The 21,770-nt window shown below is 40.1% G+C and overlaps 1 protein-coding gene and 1 long non-coding RNA gene across 2 annotated transcripts in view; both read right to left on the reverse strand.

Annotated features, from left to right (window-relative positions):
- pkdcca (protein kinase domain containing, cytoplasmic a) overlaps positions 1 to 12,929 on the reverse strand; it is a 45,066-nt gene extending 32,137 nt beyond the window's left edge. The window contains exons 1-2 of the mRNA XM_048205859.1: positions 11,696 to 12,929; positions 67 to 189 (exon numbers count right to left, since the gene is read on the reverse strand). Of these exons, the coding sequence (XP_048061816.1) occupies positions 67 to 189; positions 11,696 to 12,400 (828 nt within the window). The 5' untranslated portion in view covers positions 12,401 to 12,929. The remainder of the gene's footprint in view (positions 1 to 66; positions 190 to 11,695) is intronic.
- A 3,156-nt stretch (positions 12,930 to 16,085) lies between these two features.
- LOC125277471 overlaps positions 16,086 to 21,770 on the reverse strand; it is an 82,655-nt gene continuing 76,970 nt past the window's right edge. Inside the window, exon 5 of the long non-coding RNA XR_007186905.1 lies at positions 16,086 to 17,313. This is a non-coding gene — a long non-coding RNA (uncharacterized LOC125277471). The remainder of the gene's footprint in view (positions 17,314 to 21,770) is intronic.

Consider the following 21,770-nt stretch of genomic DNA (forward strand, 5'->3'; position numbering starts at 1 on the left):
GACGTTCCTCCCTGGAGCTCCAGACAGACACTAGATGGAATGTGTGATATGAGTCGAGTGACTCACCCTGAATCTCTCCTCCCAGGGCGTCTGCAGCAGCTGGATCATCTCCAGAGGGCTGCCCAGCTCCGTGATGGCCGTCACCGTGTCCTTTATGTCATTGCTGTCCTGGTAGCAGTAGCCGTAGAGCTGCAGGAGAGAGCGCAGACACGAGAGCATCCGTCAGCACACAGATAACAGCGGTGTGTTGAATTTCACTGTTCTGACCCTGACCCCAAATTCAGCTCTCGGCTAGAGAAGAAGATAAGCGAATTGAAAGCGTCAAGTAAATCAAATCAAATAAATGACATTGTATCAGCCGTTATGGGAGCAGACAGACAGACGTACTGCAGCGTGTAATCAGGAAACGTTGCACTGACATGTGCTTGTTTGTCTAGTGGGGGAGGTCTATATGTTATGGCCGCTGCTATCGGGCTGTTTCCCTCGGCCCTGCCGTGACGGGCTCTTAGCGGTGCAGAATTTGGCTCTTTGCTTACAGAAACATTTTCCCAAGCTATTTCAAGCCAAAGAAGCTAGTTAAAATTAAACAGCATGAAATTTCATCTAAAAAGAAAACAACCTATGGCTGTGTGACCGGCTGTACCGCGAGAGGCGTCACCAGCATCAAAGGATAAACGTCGGCCAGTGATGTCGGGAGGTCGAACGGAGAAAACGGGCCATTATTTTACTCCACAGCCAAGTGGGTGTTTCAGTTGTGTAAGTTAACAAGTTAGTTTCCACGTTCATCTGTGCCGGAATTATAACCTTCAAAGTCTCTGTCAGTACATGCAAACTTCTATTCCAGTATTACTCGATTTAGTCACATCATTCACACTTGCTAATAGTGCATAACACCTCAAACTCATACACTGTCAATGCTAAAATTGTCCAGTGATGACACACTCGATGTTATGTTGCCTAGCAAAGACACTGGGCCTTTTTCCTAAAAACACAAACATTGAATTCCTGTGTAAATCATTTGTAAATACTTTCATACGTAAAGTGCTGCAATCAGTTCAATATGACAATTTATGTGGAAATGGATTTATATTTTCTATTTTTGTTTTAAAATTGTGTAACATAATATTAATTATTATTAATTATAATAATATAAAGGACAGAATTAAGATATTTTTGTACCCTCTTAATTATAAACCGAATTTTGTTAGAATAATGCTTAAAACAAGAATAAATGCCAATATGCCAATGGAGTAAAATATAACACTTAAATCTTAAAATAAAACACTTTTTATTATTATCATTTATTTTAGGATGTTTTTACTGAAAAAAAAAAAAAGGCTTGACAAAAAAAAACAACATCAACCAAAAAAAAAACATTTTTGGTAAAACTTTACTTAAAGTAAAAACTCATTTTAATGTATAATGCATTATAAAGGTATTCATAATGTACATTATAATGCATCATATTTTTCATAAATAACTGTAAACAGTTAAAATGCATTATAATATTTGCAGACTCATTGTTACATCTGAAATTGGTAATTTGGTAAATTGGAAATTGTAACAATGAATAGATCAGTATTATAGTGTATTAAAACTGTGGTTACAGTTATTCATGAGACACTACAATGTGTTATTAAGGTGCATTACAAGGCATAATTAATGCATTAAAAATGCTTTTATTTTGCATTATATATGAAGGCATTAAAGGGGATCTACAATGATCTACAATCTTTTACAAGTTGTAATATAAGTATCTGGTATCCCCAGAATGTATCTGTGAAGAGGGCGGAGCTTTAACAGCTCAACAACAACAAAGCTGGAGAATCTCACGCAGCCAAAATGAGGATTGTCAGTAACGGTGTTCAGCCTTACATTGTTCAAACCAGAGTCGACACTGATGGAGAGACTCAGGAAGAAGTTACAACTTTTAGAATGAAACTGGACGTTTCTGAACGGTCAGTGGATACATTTATGTAGTTGCTGCTGCACACTAGCATGTGCCGTCATGTTAATCTTTTGTGCAAATCCAGTGTTGAATTGATCCTCGTTTGTGAAGCAGTCCGGTGTAAAATGACGGCATGACAACAACACTCTACTACAACAACTCTTCCTCTTCTCTAAAGCAGCCCAACATGGCACATTTTCTGCTTGTATTTTATTAATGTGGGCATAAATCTCAGTCAGGCAGTGGACACATATGGTACATTTCATGAATGTGGCAAGCTATAGATGTCCATTAGTGACAGAAACCGCTCACATTACCACTGGAAAATAACTATTGGAAGCTGGTGTTTGACCATTTAGTCTTGGCAGCTGATTTAACTGGTGATCAGCAGAAGCTGCTGTACACTTCAATTCCCAATCAGTTTTGGCACATACTATACAACGTATCAAATCAGAAATGTGATGTCTGACCGGTCCCGAGATACCTGGCTGTCTCAAATGTCAAATCTAGGACATCAACTCTAGATCTTTATAACTGTCCCTGTGGGAGGATCTTGAACAAGTTTAGCCCCTGATATGAAGCAGGAACAGGACCAATCTGATCTAAAATCTAAGATCTGTGTGCAAACAGGCTCCAAGAAAGCCCTATCTGTGATTAAACACACTCTAATGACTATTATCAGCACGATTCATCTCAAACGTGAGAGAGTGTGCGCGTTTGAGTGTTCGTCTGTGCTCAGACTCCACGGCTGCTTGCTGGGAATAAAACAGACCAACACATGGAGGAACGCTGCTGTGTGTCTACCCACACGGTGCCGTTTTGACTGACGCAAGCTCAAAGGTCAACTTGCCTGTCCGGTTCGTTTAATACGAAGACTTTGTATCTGTCCAGAGCTGCATTGTACCAGATGCTAATGTCACCAAGGGCATTTTTCTCATCTCAACTAGTATTTGGTCTGAAAGTTTATATCCAGTTGTTAGCACTAAGCACAGAGTTTGCTCTCGAGAACTGACTGAATTCCTGTGCATGTAAGTATTTAATTGTCTGTTTTTGCAGTACAAGAAAATCTCTTGGAAGCTTTTTCTCAATTTTCAGGAAAGAGTGAGTAAGCAGGATCATTAAAGGAGGGGTGAAGGAAAGTGGCCAACAGACTGTGTCCGAGTCCGATCTGAAGAAATTAGCTAGATCTTTCATGGTCTAGTTTTTTTTTACTTCAGTAATATAGCTTTAATAATCATAGCTTTGATAATAGACTTGTTAGGGCCGGTTCACACAGAATACGGTTAAAAATGTGAGATGCAGGTCACAGAAATGCAAAAAAAAAGCAAGCTCTTGAGACATGTTTTTAAAAGTTGAACTTCTTTTAGCTTGAAGTTCTTTTAACATGCTGTGTCATGCATGAGATGCTGCAAAAGACGTGAGTACAACGGTCAAACAAGTCTGTCTAGCACATGTTTAGATAGAACAACAATAGAAAAGCAGCGCTGTGGAATGCAAAAACGAGTTCTGTGTGAACAGCCCCTTAAAGTGCTGAAGACACAATAAAACGAACGTAGCAACAGATCTTTTGTTCCATATTGTGACGTACATCAGAGTGAAACTGATTATTAAATAAGAAAAAATGTAGTGTGGGACTTGGTTCTTTTCATTTGTTGTTGATTGGATGGAAGCAAATCTGAATGCGAGCTTGCAGTCAAATGTAAGAAAGGGGCAGGGTTTAAGCGGACCCAATGATTGAAGAAGTCTGTCATTTCACTGGAAGACTGAGCAGTGACATTTTGATCAAGAATTATGAGGGAACATAAAAAATAAAACATATGCACAATATGCCCACAATAAGATCAATAACATTAGAAATTAGAAAATTTTCATTTCATGACTTTAACTAGCATCTTCATCAGCTCTTGTTCTTCAAAAATTCTCCTCACCGGTGCCACGTGTGCTGATATGCATATGCTCAAAGGCCTTTTTGTTAGGTTAGGTGCCATTAATAAACTAACACACGTTCACTTGCAACCCTACCGCGATCGTTTAATGAGGACACCCTGGCAACAAATCAAAACGGCCACGGAGACGGCTATGTTTGCCCAGAGACGAAATAGTGCTGGGCAGTGGAAGCCAACGTCTACGGTCAGTGAGGACAGGACTGTCCACGGGAACAAGAGCCGCTCAGTAACAGGGGCTTGACACTGACCGTACGGCCCGCGTGCTGAGTTATAGCTGGGATCAGATTCAAACTTGTATGTGGAGGGTTTCTGAGAGGAAAAGCTAAAGTGAATAAACGGTTCAGGCAATGAGTTTTACCACATTGTTTTCATCAAAGTTTCTGAAGTAACTCTGCTGGAAAAAGTTCTAAGTCATTTTCCCTTGCCTCTAAAATTGATCAGTGAACATTAAACAGATTTGAGACTTATTAAGGTCCAAACAGAAAAATGTGAAATTGTTAAATCTTACTGCCAAAGTGTTCAAAGGCTTCAGAAGACTTCGCTCAAATGCCTGGTTCTGTGCCCGGCGTTTGATTCAGCAGTCGTTAATTCTGATGAGTTCGGGATCTTTCAAGGTCGAAATGACTAACACCTCTAATCTAAATTCCAATAAACTAACACAATGACAGAAGTGCAATGAAATTTATTCAGCTTGAACTGTTTACACATTTTATTTATTTTTCTGAGTCTGTGAATCTACACTCTGAAAATCACATGGATCTTTTTAGAAAAGCGATCACACGATGGGAAGAGACAAGTCGATTTCCTCATCAACCTGTTCCTGCCTAGTAAAATAAACAGAGAGCAGAGCCATGCAGAATGAGGACAGAGCGTTCCGAACTCTTCCAGCGGAATTCATCCCCATCCTTGACTCATTTCCTCCCACAATCCTCCTGTTCTGAGCTCTTTCTCAGGACAGCCATTAACACGGCACTCCCGACCTGTTCCACCAATACTCCTGTGGGTTTCGTTCCTTAAATGGGATAAACATGTCCATCCAATCATTTTGCTCAAAAGAAAAAGTTCAAATCTCGTTTGTGACATTCTCATCTACTCTGTTCCCCACCAAAACTATCACAAAACATATGTATTCACTGGAAAAATAACAGCATACAGATTTAAAATGAGTTTTCATTTTGGGGTGAATGATCTCGATGAAGCCCCTCCTTCTGAAAAGCACAATGTGCTCTGATTGGCTGACTGGACCAGTGTGCTGTGATCGGTCAACCGCTTTGGAAAATGTCCTGCCCCTTACCATAACCGCCAGTTTCAAAACACTACTAACTCAACCAGGCCCCGCCCCTTGTGCGGGAATTATTTAAATGAGGAATATTGTGATGTGTTCGTTCCCAGAAGAAAACGAATGACTACAATGGAGGTGTTTCAGGGAGTTCAGAAACAGTGACGCTGATAAAGAGAATAACTCCCGCTCGAGGGACTTTTTCATGCTCAAACAGCAACATTACACACTGAAGAAAGATGAACATGGGAAAAAAAGCATAATAGGATGCCTTTAAACGTAGATATACGGTTGCTGTGACCCTGCTGTCGACTGGAGCACGGTCGTCTTCTCCTTCCTGACAAACTAAGAGGTTAAAGTATTAACCCGTGTTTAATTGCGTCTAGCACTAAAACTCTCCGTCTCACTCCCATCTTAAAAATGACCCTGGGGGCCTCTGTGTTTAGGACACCCAGCTTTCACATTCACATGTTACATGCTCACATTAGCAGGTTACTGATTACCCTGCAGTGTATGTGTGTGTGTGTGTGTGTGTGTATTTTGGGACTTGACTAAGAATCTGAAGAGTTAACAGAATGACATGGTAATGTAAACATAATCCCAGTACGAGACCACCCTAATCAGGCCCCCAAGCTGAGTTGCAGATTGCCCGACACACCATTTCAAATGCCTTTCCATATACAAACACTCGGGAGAACTTAAAGGAATTGATCACGCATAAAATGAACATTTTGGCATTGTTTGTTCACTCTCAAGTTGTTCCAACTCTGTAGTATTACTCGTTCATCCATGAAACACAAAATGAAATGTTAGACAGAATGTCGGAGGTGCTCTTTTCCACAAAAAGAAAGTGGATGGTGATTTTTACGGTCAAGCTCCAGAAAGGACAAAAAAGCAACATAAAATTAGTCCATATGACTCGTGTTCTATATTCCAAGTCATCTGAAGTCATAGCTTTGTAAAAGTAACGCACAAAAGCCATTAATAATCATCCTCATAAGAGTGTGGCTTCAGATAACTTATAGCCAACAAGGATCATTTTTATGGGCTGTTTGGAGCTTGGCAGTATAAAGCCCAAAGTATTCTTCAGTTTTGGGGCCAGATTTACTAAATGGGGCAAATTAGCATGAGAGCGCAATTCCACAAATGGGAGTGGCAATTTTTCAGCGTGATCTACTGCTGCCGCACAAAATAAAGAACACAGACTGAGTCAAATCATTTACATAATGACCAATGCAATCTACCAAGAGCAGTGCAAATTAGCGTTGGGTCGCAAATAAGCAGAGCTGATGCTCATCAGGTGCGGGTCGACACAGGCGCGACTTGTTACATGTAATATACGGATAATGTCTTCCTCTGGCATTCCAAAGAAATTAATATGAGTGGAAAATATTTTCTCCCTTCTACCACGCGCTCTCTGTTCTCTATGGTGTCTCCTCCTAGCAGCAACAATTGCAGCCATGTGGCAAAATGGGTTAAGACGGGTTTTTTTGGGTGTTAAATAATGACGCAAATACCAGTAAATTGACTAGCACAAACATTAGTAAATCGCGTTGCGTGATTCATTTAAATACTCTCCTCCCATACATTTTGCATCTGAAAGGGAAACTCCTGCAAATGCATATGCGATAAGGTCAGTTTAGTTTAGGTTAGTAAATCCCGACAGTAGTTTTTTAATGCCAAAAGAGGGTTTGCGCTGGTGCAAGCTGTTAGTAAATGTGGCTCTTGGTGTGAACACATGGGGTATGCATACAGCCGAACACATAGCCTTTCAAAATATAATTCTTTTAATAGCGTGCATGAACACAGCAACTTCACACTAAAAAGTTTCACCCTTGCCTAGTGTCTGTGCTATTTTGTGCAAATTATTCCTTTAAAGTGCCCCTATTTTGCTTTTGTCGAATATTACCTTTAATGCAGTGTGTTATACAGATGTTTGTGAATGTAAAAGGTCTGCACTGTTTTAAAGATCAAAGTGCATGACAAATAAAGTTGTATCCTAAAAGAAAGAATAGATTCTGAACTGCCGCAACGAGTCGTCAATAATTCCAGTCCCACTTCCTGTTACATACCTACGTAACAATGAAACAAATTAGCATAATGCCAGCCAATGGTCTTCATTAGCTGCCTGCGAACATCTACTTTGACCTTCAAACACTGTAGTTGTAGTCGAGACTGGAAGAGTTTGGTTCATGTTGTTTATGTCGTGAATCCACTTTGCTGCACATCAAAACAATGAGACTCTGTTCGTATCACTGTGTATCAAGTGCTGAGTACGAGCCAGAGTTGAAAATCAGATTCAGTTATGTGTATTTCTTTTCTGAAATGCGCTGTAAGCGGTCGACCAATCACAAAAGACTGGACCATCCAACCAATCAGAGCAGAGTAGGTTCTCGGAAAGGAGGGGTTTATGCCGCGTTTCCACCGCAGGAACTTTCCCCAGGAACTAGGGACTTTTTAGTGGTACTTGGTGTGTTTCGACCGCAGAAAGTACCTACTCACGAAGTAGTACTTTTTCAAAGTTCGGGAACTTTCGGGGGTGGGACTTGGGCACTGAACATGCTGATTGGTTGAGTTCACGCAGCATTTTATTCAACCAAGTCTGTTGTGGTGCGTGCAGTAAGAGTTGTTTGCTTTTTGAATCAACAATGGAGTTTTAAAAAATACGACCGATGGACCGACAACGAGGTTCAGGCTTTATTAAGCTTATATGAGGAGGACGAAATTCGTCAGGAACTGGAAAATTGCACGCAGTCCTACGTGACCGGATTAATCTTCATGGTATTTTAGACCGTGATGGAAACGCAGACAGAAACAGGTCTGAGGGAAAAAAGTTCCTGGGACAAATTGTTCTGGGTAATTTCAGTGGAAAAGTGGCTTTAGAGAGACTGAATCTTCGAACAAACCGTTTTCAGACTCTTTGAGAAATGAGGTGATGTGCAATGTATATTATGAGGAAATTAAAGTGTTTTTTGGCTTTTGATGCATGCAGATCTATTGTAGGAGACCTTTAAAACTAAATTAGGAACCTTTAATATAGCATAATAGTAATACTTTAATTTATTATATGGACTATGTAATTGCAAATTTCTATCTCACACTTCTGAGAAATTGCAGGATGTAAAGAAAAAGTCCTAATTATGAGTTTATATCTTGTAGTTATGACTTCTTTCCCTCAGAATTGTGAGATATTACATAAAATAAATGTGGAACAATGTGTAAAAACACATAAATGTGAGTGACTATTTTATAAAAAGTCACAATTACCTTTTTTTATTTTTTATTCTGTGGCAGAAACAAGCTTCCATAGAGATGTTCAGTGGTGATTAATCAGGCACACACAGTTTTACATCCTGCTCTCTGGTGTCTCTGGTGTCAGTGCTGACATGGCAAATGCCCTTCCTGACATGTCCATGAATAAGCCCACTCTCCCTGTCCACACAGATCCAGCACCACCACCACCAATCATGACTGTTTATGTAACAGGTGTTGCCCTCGCTTGTAAGAGGAAGACGGGGATCTGCTTGACGGACATGTTAGTTAAAGACTTCAGAATCTGCCCTGGAAAGCCGAGCGGAGACGTCGCTGCAGTGTGACCTCCCTCTTTCAGGCCAACGGCAGGCAGACCTGTGCAGATCCTTTCGCCGTGCACTCTGCCTGAACCCGGCCTGGTGCTAATCAGCATCTCATATCATATCTTCTGACCTTTGACCTCGCAACTTATAAAATAACAGCCATTTATTTTTGTCTGATGTGGCGGCTGCCAAAGCAAATGAAAAGCAACACTTCTGGGCCTGATTGGTTAGGTGTGAGAGCGAAGAACCAAGGAAGATGCCGACAACACACGGGTTGTTTATTAATACTTACATGTGCGGAGTATCTGTGTATGTGTTCCATCATTATAGGTTTATAGAGAGACGTATTATTTGTGTCATTTTGCTGATTTATGAAAGTTTTAAGAACCGGGGCCTAATCACAGCCAACCGCCTGCTCTGAAGCTCTTGGCAGCGGAACCTTATAAAGTGAGACGTGGCACTACAGAACGAGGAACGCCCATATTCAACTCAACTTTTACACATATTGATATTTGTAAAAGTCTTGAAATGTGATGGAAAAAATTCTATCTGTGCTTTTTAACAACTACTACTAAGTATTTAAAACTTGTCAACTGGCTATTTGAAAAATGTCAGTGTTATTAATGATTAAATCAGGTGTTACTATGTCAAGCTTAACAAAGGTAGTTTAAAATAGACGGGCAAATAAATAGATAGAGACTTTACATTAGAGAAAGCTTCGCAATTGTACTCTTAAAGGTTTATATGTTTATACTTTCTTTTAATTAAGAGAATTTCTTTCTAAGAGAATATCAGCAAAATGAATAAAAATATAGAAAATAAGCTTCAATATGCCTTTGTAAATAAATCGAAATATTAAATATTTTCCATATTCATATAGCATGCTTGATTCAAATCAAAGCCTTCAAATCAAGCAAAAGATATAAGAAAAATGACTAGACCAATCTGTGGCCACATATAATTTGGTTTCACACAAAATATTATGTTATTCCTTAATGCATTTCACAATGACTTTAAAAATGCAACAGCTCGGTCTGTCACAAATATATATAAAAAAACTTTGGTAACACTTTACAGTAAGGTGTCATTTGTTAACATTAGTTAATGTATTAACCGACTTGAACTAACAATGAGCAATACATTTGTTAATGTTAGTTAATAAAATTCCAGCTGTTCATAGTTTGTTCACACTGCATTAACTATGTTAACAAATACAAATTTGATTTTAATAATATATTAGTGTTGAAATTAACATTAACAAAGATTAATAAATGCTTTTTTGAGCAATGTTAAGCTATAATTTCCAAACCAGATTACAATCTGATTTGTGAATTTATTCACAAAAGTGTTAATGTTTAAATAAATGTTTAGATATTTAAAAAACTTATGAAATTATTTAAACTTTATAAGACTTGATTGGTATTTTATAGCAGCTGTCTGTGATAGCTGTAGAGTATGTCTTTGCGATATAATGATGACGATGATGTTCTTTTCCCCATAAACTGTGTCTTTTGTGTGAGTTCATTAACTGGGCTCTTGCACCGTTGGTCCCCTGCTGTGAGCGCACAGAATGAAATCAGGTCGGCGGCCCCAATCTACATACAGCTTCTGATAACAGCACCTCGACGGTTACAGCTTTTGAAATGATATAAACCATCTTTCCATGGCCATATTAAACTGTGGGGGACGTGTACGACCTATATATCAAGTTTAAATCAACAAAACTATCTTGGATAACAGACATAGTATGCAGAATTAAAACATTTAAGCCATGTTAATTGGTGGAATTTTGCAGCGGTTGGACTGATTGCTAAAAAATATATTTTTTATTTGACCACTGAAATGGGCATTTTTTACCTTTTAAATTGTGTCTGATTTATTCTTGAATCAATATCCGATTCATATTAGCTGCACGCTGTCTGTAGAAACACTAAACCCATAACTAGCAAGGGCTAGAAAATATTTTTTCCCCCTAGCCTTTTCTGAAATAATAATAATAATAAAAAAAGTTACATTCTGATAACAGATTTTCATCACTTTATAAATATAGTTTTAGGTATGCAATTGTATTTATTCATGTTTCTTTTCTCTCTTTTTTGTGCACAAAGTCTGGTTAATTTCTGAGCTGGCTGGACTGCAGGACTGTCTGAAGACAGAGGCAGAAGATAAACGAGGGCTGTTAATTTCAGAGTCTCGTTCGCTGATGTTTACAAGAGCTGATTACGACTTCAACAACTACACAACCGCTCATGTCAAATAAATGACACACAAGGCAAACCAGAGCCGCTTCTGAACCCCCTAAAACTGGGGAGCAAAATACGCAGACAACGAGCCAATTCCCATTTTTAGTGATTGCTGATTGAATAATAGACTAATTACTAAGACACACACCGTGGGCTTGTGTTGATTTTGATACTTCACGCGTAAACATTCACACTTGAGACCTCACACGGTAACTAAACACGCGCGTTTACATTAGAAAGGCCTATATGATGGACACTAATGCAGAAACCTGTGTTTTTCCTCCTTATATATTGCTTTAGAATTGATTTAATAAGCTCATTAATTGCTAATGTACTTAAGTGTTCACTTTACGCACATATTACGCTTCAACAATTAATAACTATGTAACTAATAACTAACTATATACGACAACAGCGAGCATTTACAAACCTAATTCACTGCATGAATGTTGTTTATTAATGTTACTCATGTATCAGTTAAAATCCACATTAAAATAGAAGTGATGAGAACATATTACACTGATTTAACTACTTTGAATGAAGAAATTCTAGTCAAAAACATAAAATTTGTGACAAATAAATGGAAACAGGCGTGCTATAGGCCTAATGATGAAAACGTGGAACTCTAAAGTAAAGTGTGATTTTAATTCTGCAGTTTAGCTCAATTCATCTCTGTGCTTTGTTTAAAACAGAATGAAAATTACCTTGAGAACATTAGGGTGCTGCAGTCTCTCCATCAGCGTCATTTCCTTGACAATTTTGAAGGATGCGAGTTTGTAACAGTCTGTAGACGACGCGTATTTCTTCACACAATTCTCCATATCGTGACCCCCAAAATCGACTGATTTTAATGCGACGGAGAAGCTGCTGTTCAAATTCGCCTTGTACACCGCCTTTGTGTATCCCGAGCCCAGATACTGGACGTTGGTAACGTTATCGATGCTGCTGCAGCCGAGCACGGACTCGCGCGTAAGCTCCCGGTGTGATTTTGTTGCTATGGATACAGCTGGAGTCGGTTGAGACTGATCGTAATTATTGTTTTTCTCGATTCCTTTGTATGATTCCCAATCGCCGCGCTGCTCCAGGTCCATGAGCCGCCTGCGCTCCAGCGGTCCGGTGCCGACCCAGTGCGCGCGTCTCTGCCGGTACCGCAGAACCTCGTCTATCCGCTCGCGTATTTGCCGCTGGAGCTCCGGGAGTCGGCCGACGGCGGCCGTTTCGACCGGTGTCAGGTCGTCGACTTGAAGTCGGGCAGGAGCGTCCGCGTCGGGCTGCTGTTTCTCGTGGTGGTAGCGATGCACGCGCTCGCCGTGGTGCTCGAATCCCGGAATGAACAATAAATTCATCAGCGTGCCCATGAGGAACGAGAGGCAGAAGCCCGCCGCTACCACCATCTTTCTCCGCTTCATTTTGTTGCGTATTATTATTAGCAGAAAATAGATGTGTTCCCCCTTCCAGCCTCCGCCTACCCGCCTGGCAGCTGCAGGCAGTCTGGCCGTGCTGGAGTGTAGTATTGTGTAGCGTGAAGGCTTCAGGATCGCGAGGGAAGTCTATGATGCTGCGCTCAGAAGGATGTGCCGTACGTTCACGTCTTCATCTTGCAGTTATGATTTAAGATCCACCCCATATAAGGCTGATCATGGTGACACTTGCGTGTGCGCCCAGTTAACGGGGGTCTCCGAGCTCGCGCGCACCAGCACTTCGCCTCAGCGCGACTCCAACGAGACTGACGTCACTTTGACTGGCAGCTCACTCGGCTCTGCTGCTATGGAAAAGCTGCGGTTCAGGCTTAAAGGAATAGTTCACCTCCAAATAAAGATTCTGTCATCGTTTACTCACTCTCAAGTTGCTTCAAACCCGCGTGACGTTCGTTCTTCCGTGGAATGTTTGAGGAATGTCTTTTCAATGCATTGACAATTAATGGTGACTTGATATCGAGACTTTAAACGTGCGTTCGGCTATTTCTACGTCTTTTGAAGCCATATTATAGCTTTATGTGAGGAGCAGACCTTACCCAGAGAAGACATTACTCACTATGAAGCTTTTGCGTTTTATTGACTGCTTATTTTAGGGTGATTTTGACTTCTCAGTCCCCATTCATCGGCATTATACGTGAAAAAGAGTGACAGGCACATTCTTCAAAATTTCTCCTTTTGTGCAAAGTAGAAAGTCGCACTGGCTTGGAACGACAGGAGGGGAAATAATGACAGAAATGTTATATTTTGGATGAACAAACTATTGACTGTGTGCAATTTTGACAAATCAAAACGTATTTGTCGTCATTGAATATTCTGTTAAAAATAAAAACAATAATGTTTAATAATGTCAATGTCTCTCTCTCATAGATAGATAGATAGCTAGATAGATGCCCTAATTTACTGACCTGCAATAGAACAGTAGTCTATACTTGACTAGTAGCCTATTTGTTAGTCTTAATTAAGGCATTCGGTTTTTCACTAACCACATAATTTTTGTACAATATATTTAAAGGTCTACAATTAAAACGTCTTGAAGTTCTCCACTCTGTTTCTTTTATCCTACACGGCTAAACACAACATCCACATGATACAGCCAGTTGCATGTCTATATGTTTACCAAATGTTTTAAGCAAGCATTTAATTGTGTTTTTTCACCGCATTAGACTCGGCTCAGTTTGCAAGTCCCTCTGACTTTCGGAAAGAAAAATGTGTATAATTATGTCTCTAGGGTCGGAGAAGTAAAAGTTTAAATGAAAAACAGACACGGGCGAGCAAAGGGGGAGAGAAATGATGGAAACATGGCACTTGTAAGCTTTGTTAAACTCGCGCGAGATAAGGCATTCCATGACTACTAACATTAAGCCTGTTGTGTTTGTAGGCTGGGAGTAAATAAACGGCAAAAATCAATCAACGTCTTAAGTGGACTTAAAGTTCAACACAAACTCATAAACTACAGTATTTTTAGATAAGAGCAGTCTTCGTGATGCATTGCAATTATAATTATTATGCAATTATTTATATTTTTCTCGTAGCGAAAGGGCTCGTGAACACTGCTGGCCAGGAATAGCACAGGGCCGAATGCCAGGGACACACACGGCTATCCATCAAGCGCGCATTACCATGCTGTTAGCAACTAATTAACAAATACAATCAACCTGGAAACTGGAGCAATAAGAGCAGATCAGCAGGAGCCCCGCTTCAGGGCCGCTTTCAATGTTGCCATGCGTCCACTTTTATTTATAGCGCTAATTAAGCTAATGTAATTAGCTGATGTTAGTCTAAATCTAATGTGAAAAACTTTACTGGAGGAAAATGGTGTGCTTGCGGGTCAAATTCGTGAAATTCGTGACACAAAACAGGTATAACGTTTAGCATGGGCCTTGCACTGTACCTGAAAGTTTAACACAAAATAAACGTTATATCATTGCATATATAACAACAGCAACACTGCTATCACTACTAGGCTACTAATAATAAAATCATATATTGGCAACTCTCAACTCTCTGGTCATTTATTGTAGACCGGGCATACACCGTAAAAAGAGACACTTAGCTCCATCTTATGGATGTTGAAATAACAATAAATATATTATTATAAATAATATTTATGACAATAATAATATAATCATAATCAAAAACACATGTAAACAGAAAATGTGACTTCTGGACGCTGTAGAAAGATTCAAAATCAACGTGGCAAGGACAACGTAAGATATGCTTAATGTAGCATTCAAAAAAAGAATAAAAATAAACGTATTGAACTGAATAAATAAGTGTAGGCTATCAATAATGAGGTGTTTAAAGCGTATCCAATACACTTCTCTCATGCGTCTCACAGAAGGGTCGAGCATGACTGTAATGCTTGAAGAATCCTGTTTAGACAATGTTAGTTTTGCTAATGAAATGGTATGCATGACATTTGGACTCAAGCAGAGAGAGACACAATGTTATCAGCCTGCATGATAATGGCTCATTAATATCAGGAGAGGCGGCGCGTCATTATCACCCCCACCGTGTTTGCAAACAAGAAACGCAATATTCAAATTTTTTATCTAGCTTTATTTATTTATTTATTTATTTAAAGAATATGGACTGAGGGGGAAATTGTAATTTGGTAAGCTTTATAATAACTTCCATGAAATAGTTAACAAACATAGTAAATCGAAGTTGTTGTTTTTTTTGGAAAATAGCCTAATTCTACTATTTGGTTGCACATGCATTATCTACAATATCGCTTTTGTTGATGTTATAAATAGAAGTTCTAGTATATAGGGTGAATTCAGTGTGATTGGAACACTTTTTGTTTATTTTATAATAAACTATTATTTGAGGTAAATCATTTGATTTGCTAATATAAAACTAATGCTGTGTGGTAGGCTATACAGTGTGTTTCTAGACTGTAGAATAATAATTATTATAAAAAAGAAAAGAAAAGTGACGTGAGTGGCTATTTTTCTGAGCGTTGTAGATGTTGCTGTAATGTCTGAGAGCATTAGCATTGCTAACCCCGGGGCGGTCCGCTCCGCTCGGCGGGTGGAGACGCATTAATCCGCCTTAAGAAAAGTTCATTTTCTTGGGGGGTTTCCGTAGACAATGGAGCAAACATTGTTCTACCAAAACCCACTGCGTTTTTAAACGCATGTTTGCATATAAATTCATTTAGAGTGACTGTAGGCACGGAGTGTTTCCCTTTGACTGACGTTTTTGTGATTGAGTGGATTATTAGGGAGTTTATCCGACCCCTCGCATTCACGTTTCCTTTGGCATCAATTTTACGCCACCTTTAGTAAAGCATGTGGAGGTGTGGAACATCTGTGTGACTGCGAATGTAATAGAGACATGTGTCAATCAAACATAAATCAGACTTTAGCTATAAAACACTTTACAATAAACACTTTAGCTACATTTTCTTTTTTTCTGTTCTATTAGAGGTCACACAAATTACATTTCTTGTCAGAAAGTATTAGCCTTTGTAGTGCATTTGCAAATGATCTTAACATAAGATTTAGCTAATTTCAATAAATTAGCCTAATTATAATGTATTATAATTTATCATGACCTACCAACATTTGTTAGCAAAAGTAAATACAAAATAACAAATGAAAAACGTGCATAAAACTTCTTTTTAATCAATGAAGCAAGATATCAGATTAGCATTTTTTGTGACATATACAGTAGGAACACTGCAAGTTGCATTTTGAAAAATAAACATGTGGATTCAAGCTCATTCTTGAGTCTTAATGTGTTTATAATGAAATATGCTGAGCAGCAATATCTGAAGTGCGTCTTGTGAATATCCAGAAAGCATGTCTGGCTTTCCTCAACATGAACTTTCATTTATGCTTATACAAAATAGTCATGCATAGAGTTTTCATTTTTCCACACAAGGCTTAAAAACGGCGACCTTTTTTTTTTTTCTCTCCATATAAAAAAATCATAGCTCCTGAAACCACAGTGACTTAAGGTAATTTTTTGTCACTGATACAGAGAAATGAAGAGAGGTGGAGAAAGAAAAAGAGCAAGAAAATATTTAGACTGCAAAGATGCAGTGCATGTTTCTCCCTGTGACAGCTTAGACTTTGGTTTATCAGTTTGAAGTTCCCCTTGAGACATCTCTGCAACTCTGACTGAACAAATTTTTGCTCTAAATATGGAACTCAGCAGGTACCCTGATCAAAGTTACAGAGACAATCAACTGACAGCATTACAAACATTAACCAGAACTAGAGTGATTTTCCAACCTGGAGTGATTTAGAGGCAAAACAAGTTAGACGTCAGCATGAGATTTATGAAACTGCAATATTTTTATATTTTTTATGCTTGCAGTCATATATGGCAGCACTTTAAATGGTGACCTCACCTCACACTGGTTTAATGAGACAGACCTCCATGTGACCCATGAACACGGTCAGTCTATTATATTTCTATTTAACCACATTAGTTTGTGACATAGGCTACACATTCACTATTAGGTCTTCTATCGATGCATATTTTATCAGTTATGTTTCAGGAAAACAGTTTAAGTGGATTTTGTTAGATCTCAACATCGGCTGTGCCCAAGTAAGAGAGAGCGAGAAGGAGCCGCTCTCTAAGCATGTCTTTAAGGCTGAATTCAGATGTTTTCAATCAGGATTGTCTAATAAAGAGGTTAGCTCAGGTCACTGTATCAACACACGGTATTACTTCACTCGGGTAGTGAGGCAGAAAATTGGATGATGCTCCTTCTCTGCTACCCTCCACCCTACAGTTAATCGGGCATCATCCTGTCTGTGTGGTTTTGCAGTCGCATTCTGGGATCATGGAGCCACATTCTCTGAGGATCTTGTGCTTTTCCTTTTCCTGTACTGAGAGGCAAAATAAAAATCATGGGTAAAACGTGATGCAATATACTACTACCGATATTGCAAAAAGAACAAAGGTAGAACAAAGCAACATGTACTGTACATGAAAACTGATGACACTTCAGTAAAATGATTGGTGGTAGTAAACCTACTTACTGCTATTAAGCACATGGGACACACTTCCTTGCCTTTTTAGTGATCTATTACATCTGACAGCTTTAATGAGCCACAGTCTTAAAAATAAAATTCTTCAGGGTTTAATTAGGTTCACATTAAGTTCAATCGTTCTTTGGAGATTAGAAAAAAATGACAGGTTCTTCAGATCAGCATAAGAGATTCTGGATTCTCTAAGGAACCACATGGATGGTTTAAAACAAAACAAACAAAAAAAACCTAGAAAATAAATAAGTCCTTTGTAGTTTGTCATTAGTCTGCAATGGTTCTAAATGAAATATTTATTTTTAAGAGTTTATCCACTCCTAATTATAGATTTTAACAAATTTGTATAACTTTTTTTTTTTTTTGGCTGGCTGGCTGGCTGGCTTTTTCAGATTTTACCCCTAAAAAAAGAAGAAGAGGATTATACACTGCCCAAGAAAAAGAAAAAAAAAAAGTCACTGTTTGGAATTAAATAGGCAAAAACTTAAGAGTCTATGACTGGATAGTTATTATTATGTTTCTAGCATGTTATATGTTTGGGAACAGTTCTTTTAACCCTAACTGATGAAGTTTGTAGCTTTAGGAAGACACATCATGGCCATATTCCAGGATGACAATGTCAAGATTCATCAGGCTCAAATTGTGAAAGAATGGTTTAGAGAGCATGAAGAATCGTTTTTACACATGAATTGGCACCTCTGAGTCCAGACCAGGATTTGCTTGAGGAGACTTACAGTGTGATTGACTCATTGCATTGTTAATACAAGATCTTGAGCAAAAATTGACACACCTCTTGAAGGAAAAAACATCACAACATTTAAGAACGTTAAGTCTGTTTTTAGGGCAAAATTGTGACATAATTCTCATTATAACAATGGGGAAATAATCTACATATTTCTTTCTTTTGTTAAAAACATTCCTTTTTTGATTTGGATAACTATAGAAAATTGTAAAATGTAAAGTGTGGTATCTCTAGAAAGCACTCAGGTCACTGTCAAACATCTGGCCTGCTGAAACACTATCAGACCCTTTGGTCAACAACAACATAAAAAAAAAAAAAAAGCTTGGACGTTTTACACTGCACACAGCCATCTGGCCTGGCCACTGACAGACCGCCATGTAGCCACTTTAGATGGCAGGATTATTGGGCTGTGACCGCCACGGCAGGATGCTCAGGGGACTGGGGGGTCTGTGTCCTGCAGCACGGGGAACTTGATCGGTGGGGGGGATGACTGCAAAGACTGGCGGCCTGCAGCAGCAGAATGGGCGCCTGGGGAGCAACAGCTTACAATGGGGCCTCTCAGCACCCAGACAGCAACACAGAGAGAATGAGAAGGACAGAGAGGGGGTGCGGGAGGAAGGAATAGAGGTATTGTTGTCACTGCACAGATGTCCGGGTTGAAGGTATCGAGTCAGTACGAGGCCCAGGGAGCGCACCTGTAGGTCATCACGCAGGTTAGAAGAGTGAAAAACAGAACAAAAAGAAAGAGAGACAGAGATTTCTCATGGGTTATGTCTATTTGTGAGGGCAGCGGACATTTACAGAGGCCATACAGAAAGCACATTTTGTCCATTTGTGTGTGTGGAAGGAATTCAAATCTGAATTCTCTACTCTCAGACTTACCGATGAGAGCTTTCCAAAGCTGGGGAAGCTACTTTTAAACTGTACAAAGAGGAAATTTTTTTTTGCTTTTACATAGCTCTGGAGACTGGAGAAGTTTCTTCTAAAATTTCTTAGGAGAAATAAAAATATACACAGCATGATAAAGATATAAACAAATGCAGATAGAATAACCCAAACAACAGAACATGGTGCTGACAATGCCAAGTTCATGAGTTTGATTCCCAGGGAATACAAGAACTGATACAATGTATATATTAAATGCATAAACACGGTTCAAAAGTTAGGGCCAAACGAATTACATAATTTTATTCAGCAAGGATGCATTAAATAGTTCAAAAGTGGCATTGTTACAAAAAATCTATTTCAAATAACTGCTGTTCTTTTCGACTTTCAATTCATCAAATTATCCTGAAAAAAAATGTTTCCACAAAAATATGAAGCAGCACAACTGTTCCCTTTCTCTACAGACACTAGGGGTCACTCTCGTGAGCCCCAAACACCTCTGACATATTCAATAAAGGGAATTGGCCAGGGTCTCTTGTCTAAAATAGAAGCAATTTCCATTCACCTCGACAAAGAAGTGCTTGCTGCTGGATTGTCAGCACAGAACAGCGGTCTCTATCCAGCGTGCACAGATAAGTACAGAGAGCTCCCCTGGGTGCGTCAGCGGCTATTCTGAAAGAGGCACTTTCCTTGAGCAAATTCCTCTAAAAGAGCTGCATGGCGGATCTTGTCTTTTTAAAGATGACGTTCCGACCATGTCCTTCTGGATGCCCTTAGACAGGCACGATTGCTGTCTGCACTGTTTGGGCCAAACCCAAACTGCAACTGCATTCGTGGATGAGTCACTGCGAGAGCATAACCAATGGGACGTTGCGGTCAAGGCTCCCGTACTTCTTCAAGAGGCCAATAGTAACCTCAGCTGACTCCCGTTCTGGTCCTTCTTCCTTCAGGTACGAGGCCTCGGCGGTGAACACTGAAGGTAATCTGAGGGTTACAATGAGAGTGCTGCCACCTGGTCAATCCCTGCATGCCTCTCATTCCTCAGCATGCTCAGTTCCCCTGGTCGAGTTTCCGGATGAGTTTAACGATGCACTTTCGGGCGTATTTGATCTCTCGATAGGAAGATGAAGTGTTACTTGCAGCATCGGAGGGCGGGATTAAACCTTCAGATGCTGATGACTCGTCTGTGCTGCCGCCTTTGTGTGTGACAGTGCAGTCTGAGAGCCGCTGAAAGCCGTGGTTTCCCGGGCAATTCCTGGACAATTGGTTCCTGGGTTCGAAGCGTGACGTGCCACACGCCACCTCAGTGCCGTTTTTTCCCAGATGTGCACGAGGACATCTCAAAGTCGTGGAGGGCACCTTTCTCTGCCAGATCCTAATTTGTAGGCTCCTTCGTCCTCACTACCCTCAATGGTGGGGTGGCGCGGTGGGTTGCTGCAACGCTGTAATCTGGCAGAATCATACAAGGCTCCTGTCCAAGTCTTGTAAGTTTACCTCTTCTCTCACAGTGAGGGCTTACTATTCAGCTGGCCAGGCCATCTCCGCCTTGCACGTTATGGCTATCCTGCAAGTCTACCAGGCCAAAGCATTGAAAGAGCTGCACAAAAGTAGTACTGATCCAGAGATAATGCAGGAACAGCTTTCAGTTACCGACCATGCCCTTCAGGCTACGAAGGAGTAAATTTGACAAAGTCATTAAAAGATCTATGTCTTCTTTCCCTGGGTCACACACAATGTTCATGGCTGTTGTCTTTTCGATGACCAGACATCGAACACTCACACCAGAACGTCAGTGGACGCGAACATACCGCCTCCCCGTATTCTGCTGCAACAGGTATGTACACAGCAGGTTAGTGTGATGAGCACTGACGAGGCCCAGCTTCCTTGACCACCACTAGTCACCGCCACAAACGGAAGGTAGGTGTTTCAGCACATCGTCCACCACGAGTAACAAGGTACTCAGAGCCTCCTGCCGTGGCTCTCCTTGCTCCCCCTTACCGTGAATTCCCCACCTCAGGTACACTGGAGGTCGTTCCGTTGGTGCCACTCGTATGGAGCCTGAACGTGTGGCTACCCAGCTCTTTGCGCTGGCTCATCAGAATGATCCAGTTTGGCTATACAATTCAGTTCTTTAGGTGCCCGCCCAGGTACAGTGCAGTGCTTTCCAACTTCTGTGCTAGGCTAGAATGCTCCTGTCCGTTGAGCTGAGATCACTGTCCTTCTGGTGAAGGACATGATAGAGCCTGTCCCTCCGGCCAAGATGAAGAAAGGGTTTTACAGCATACAAGGTTTTTCAACATCAAGGTTGGTTTGTGGCAATAGACCTGAAGTATGCATACTTTCATGTCTTGAACCTTCCAAGGCACGGACCATTCCTATGGTTTGCTTTCGAAGGTCGTGCATATCAGTACAAGGTCCACCCCTTTGGGCTCTCCCTGTCCCCTTACGTGCGTCTTTATGAAGATTTCATTTTCATTTTTTTTACTTGATTGCAATGACAGCACATCTTTCTTAGGAATGTGCACAGTCAGTGCTTAATGGCTTGAGAATGTTCAACAGTGATTCCACTGAAGTATTGTCAGAAGCTCCAGGGGCATATGAGACCACTTCAGCATTGGCTTCAGGCTTGAGTCTTGAGATGGGCATCACACTGATCTGTCATCGCTTATTCAAC

This window comes from Megalobrama amblycephala, linkage group LG10 (genome assembly GCF_018812025.1).
Source record: "Megalobrama amblycephala isolate DHTTF-2021 linkage group LG10, ASM1881202v1, whole genome shotgun sequence".
In the NCBI taxonomy this organism is placed as follows: Eukaryota; Metazoa; Chordata; class Actinopteri; order Cypriniformes; family Xenocyprididae; genus Megalobrama; species Megalobrama amblycephala.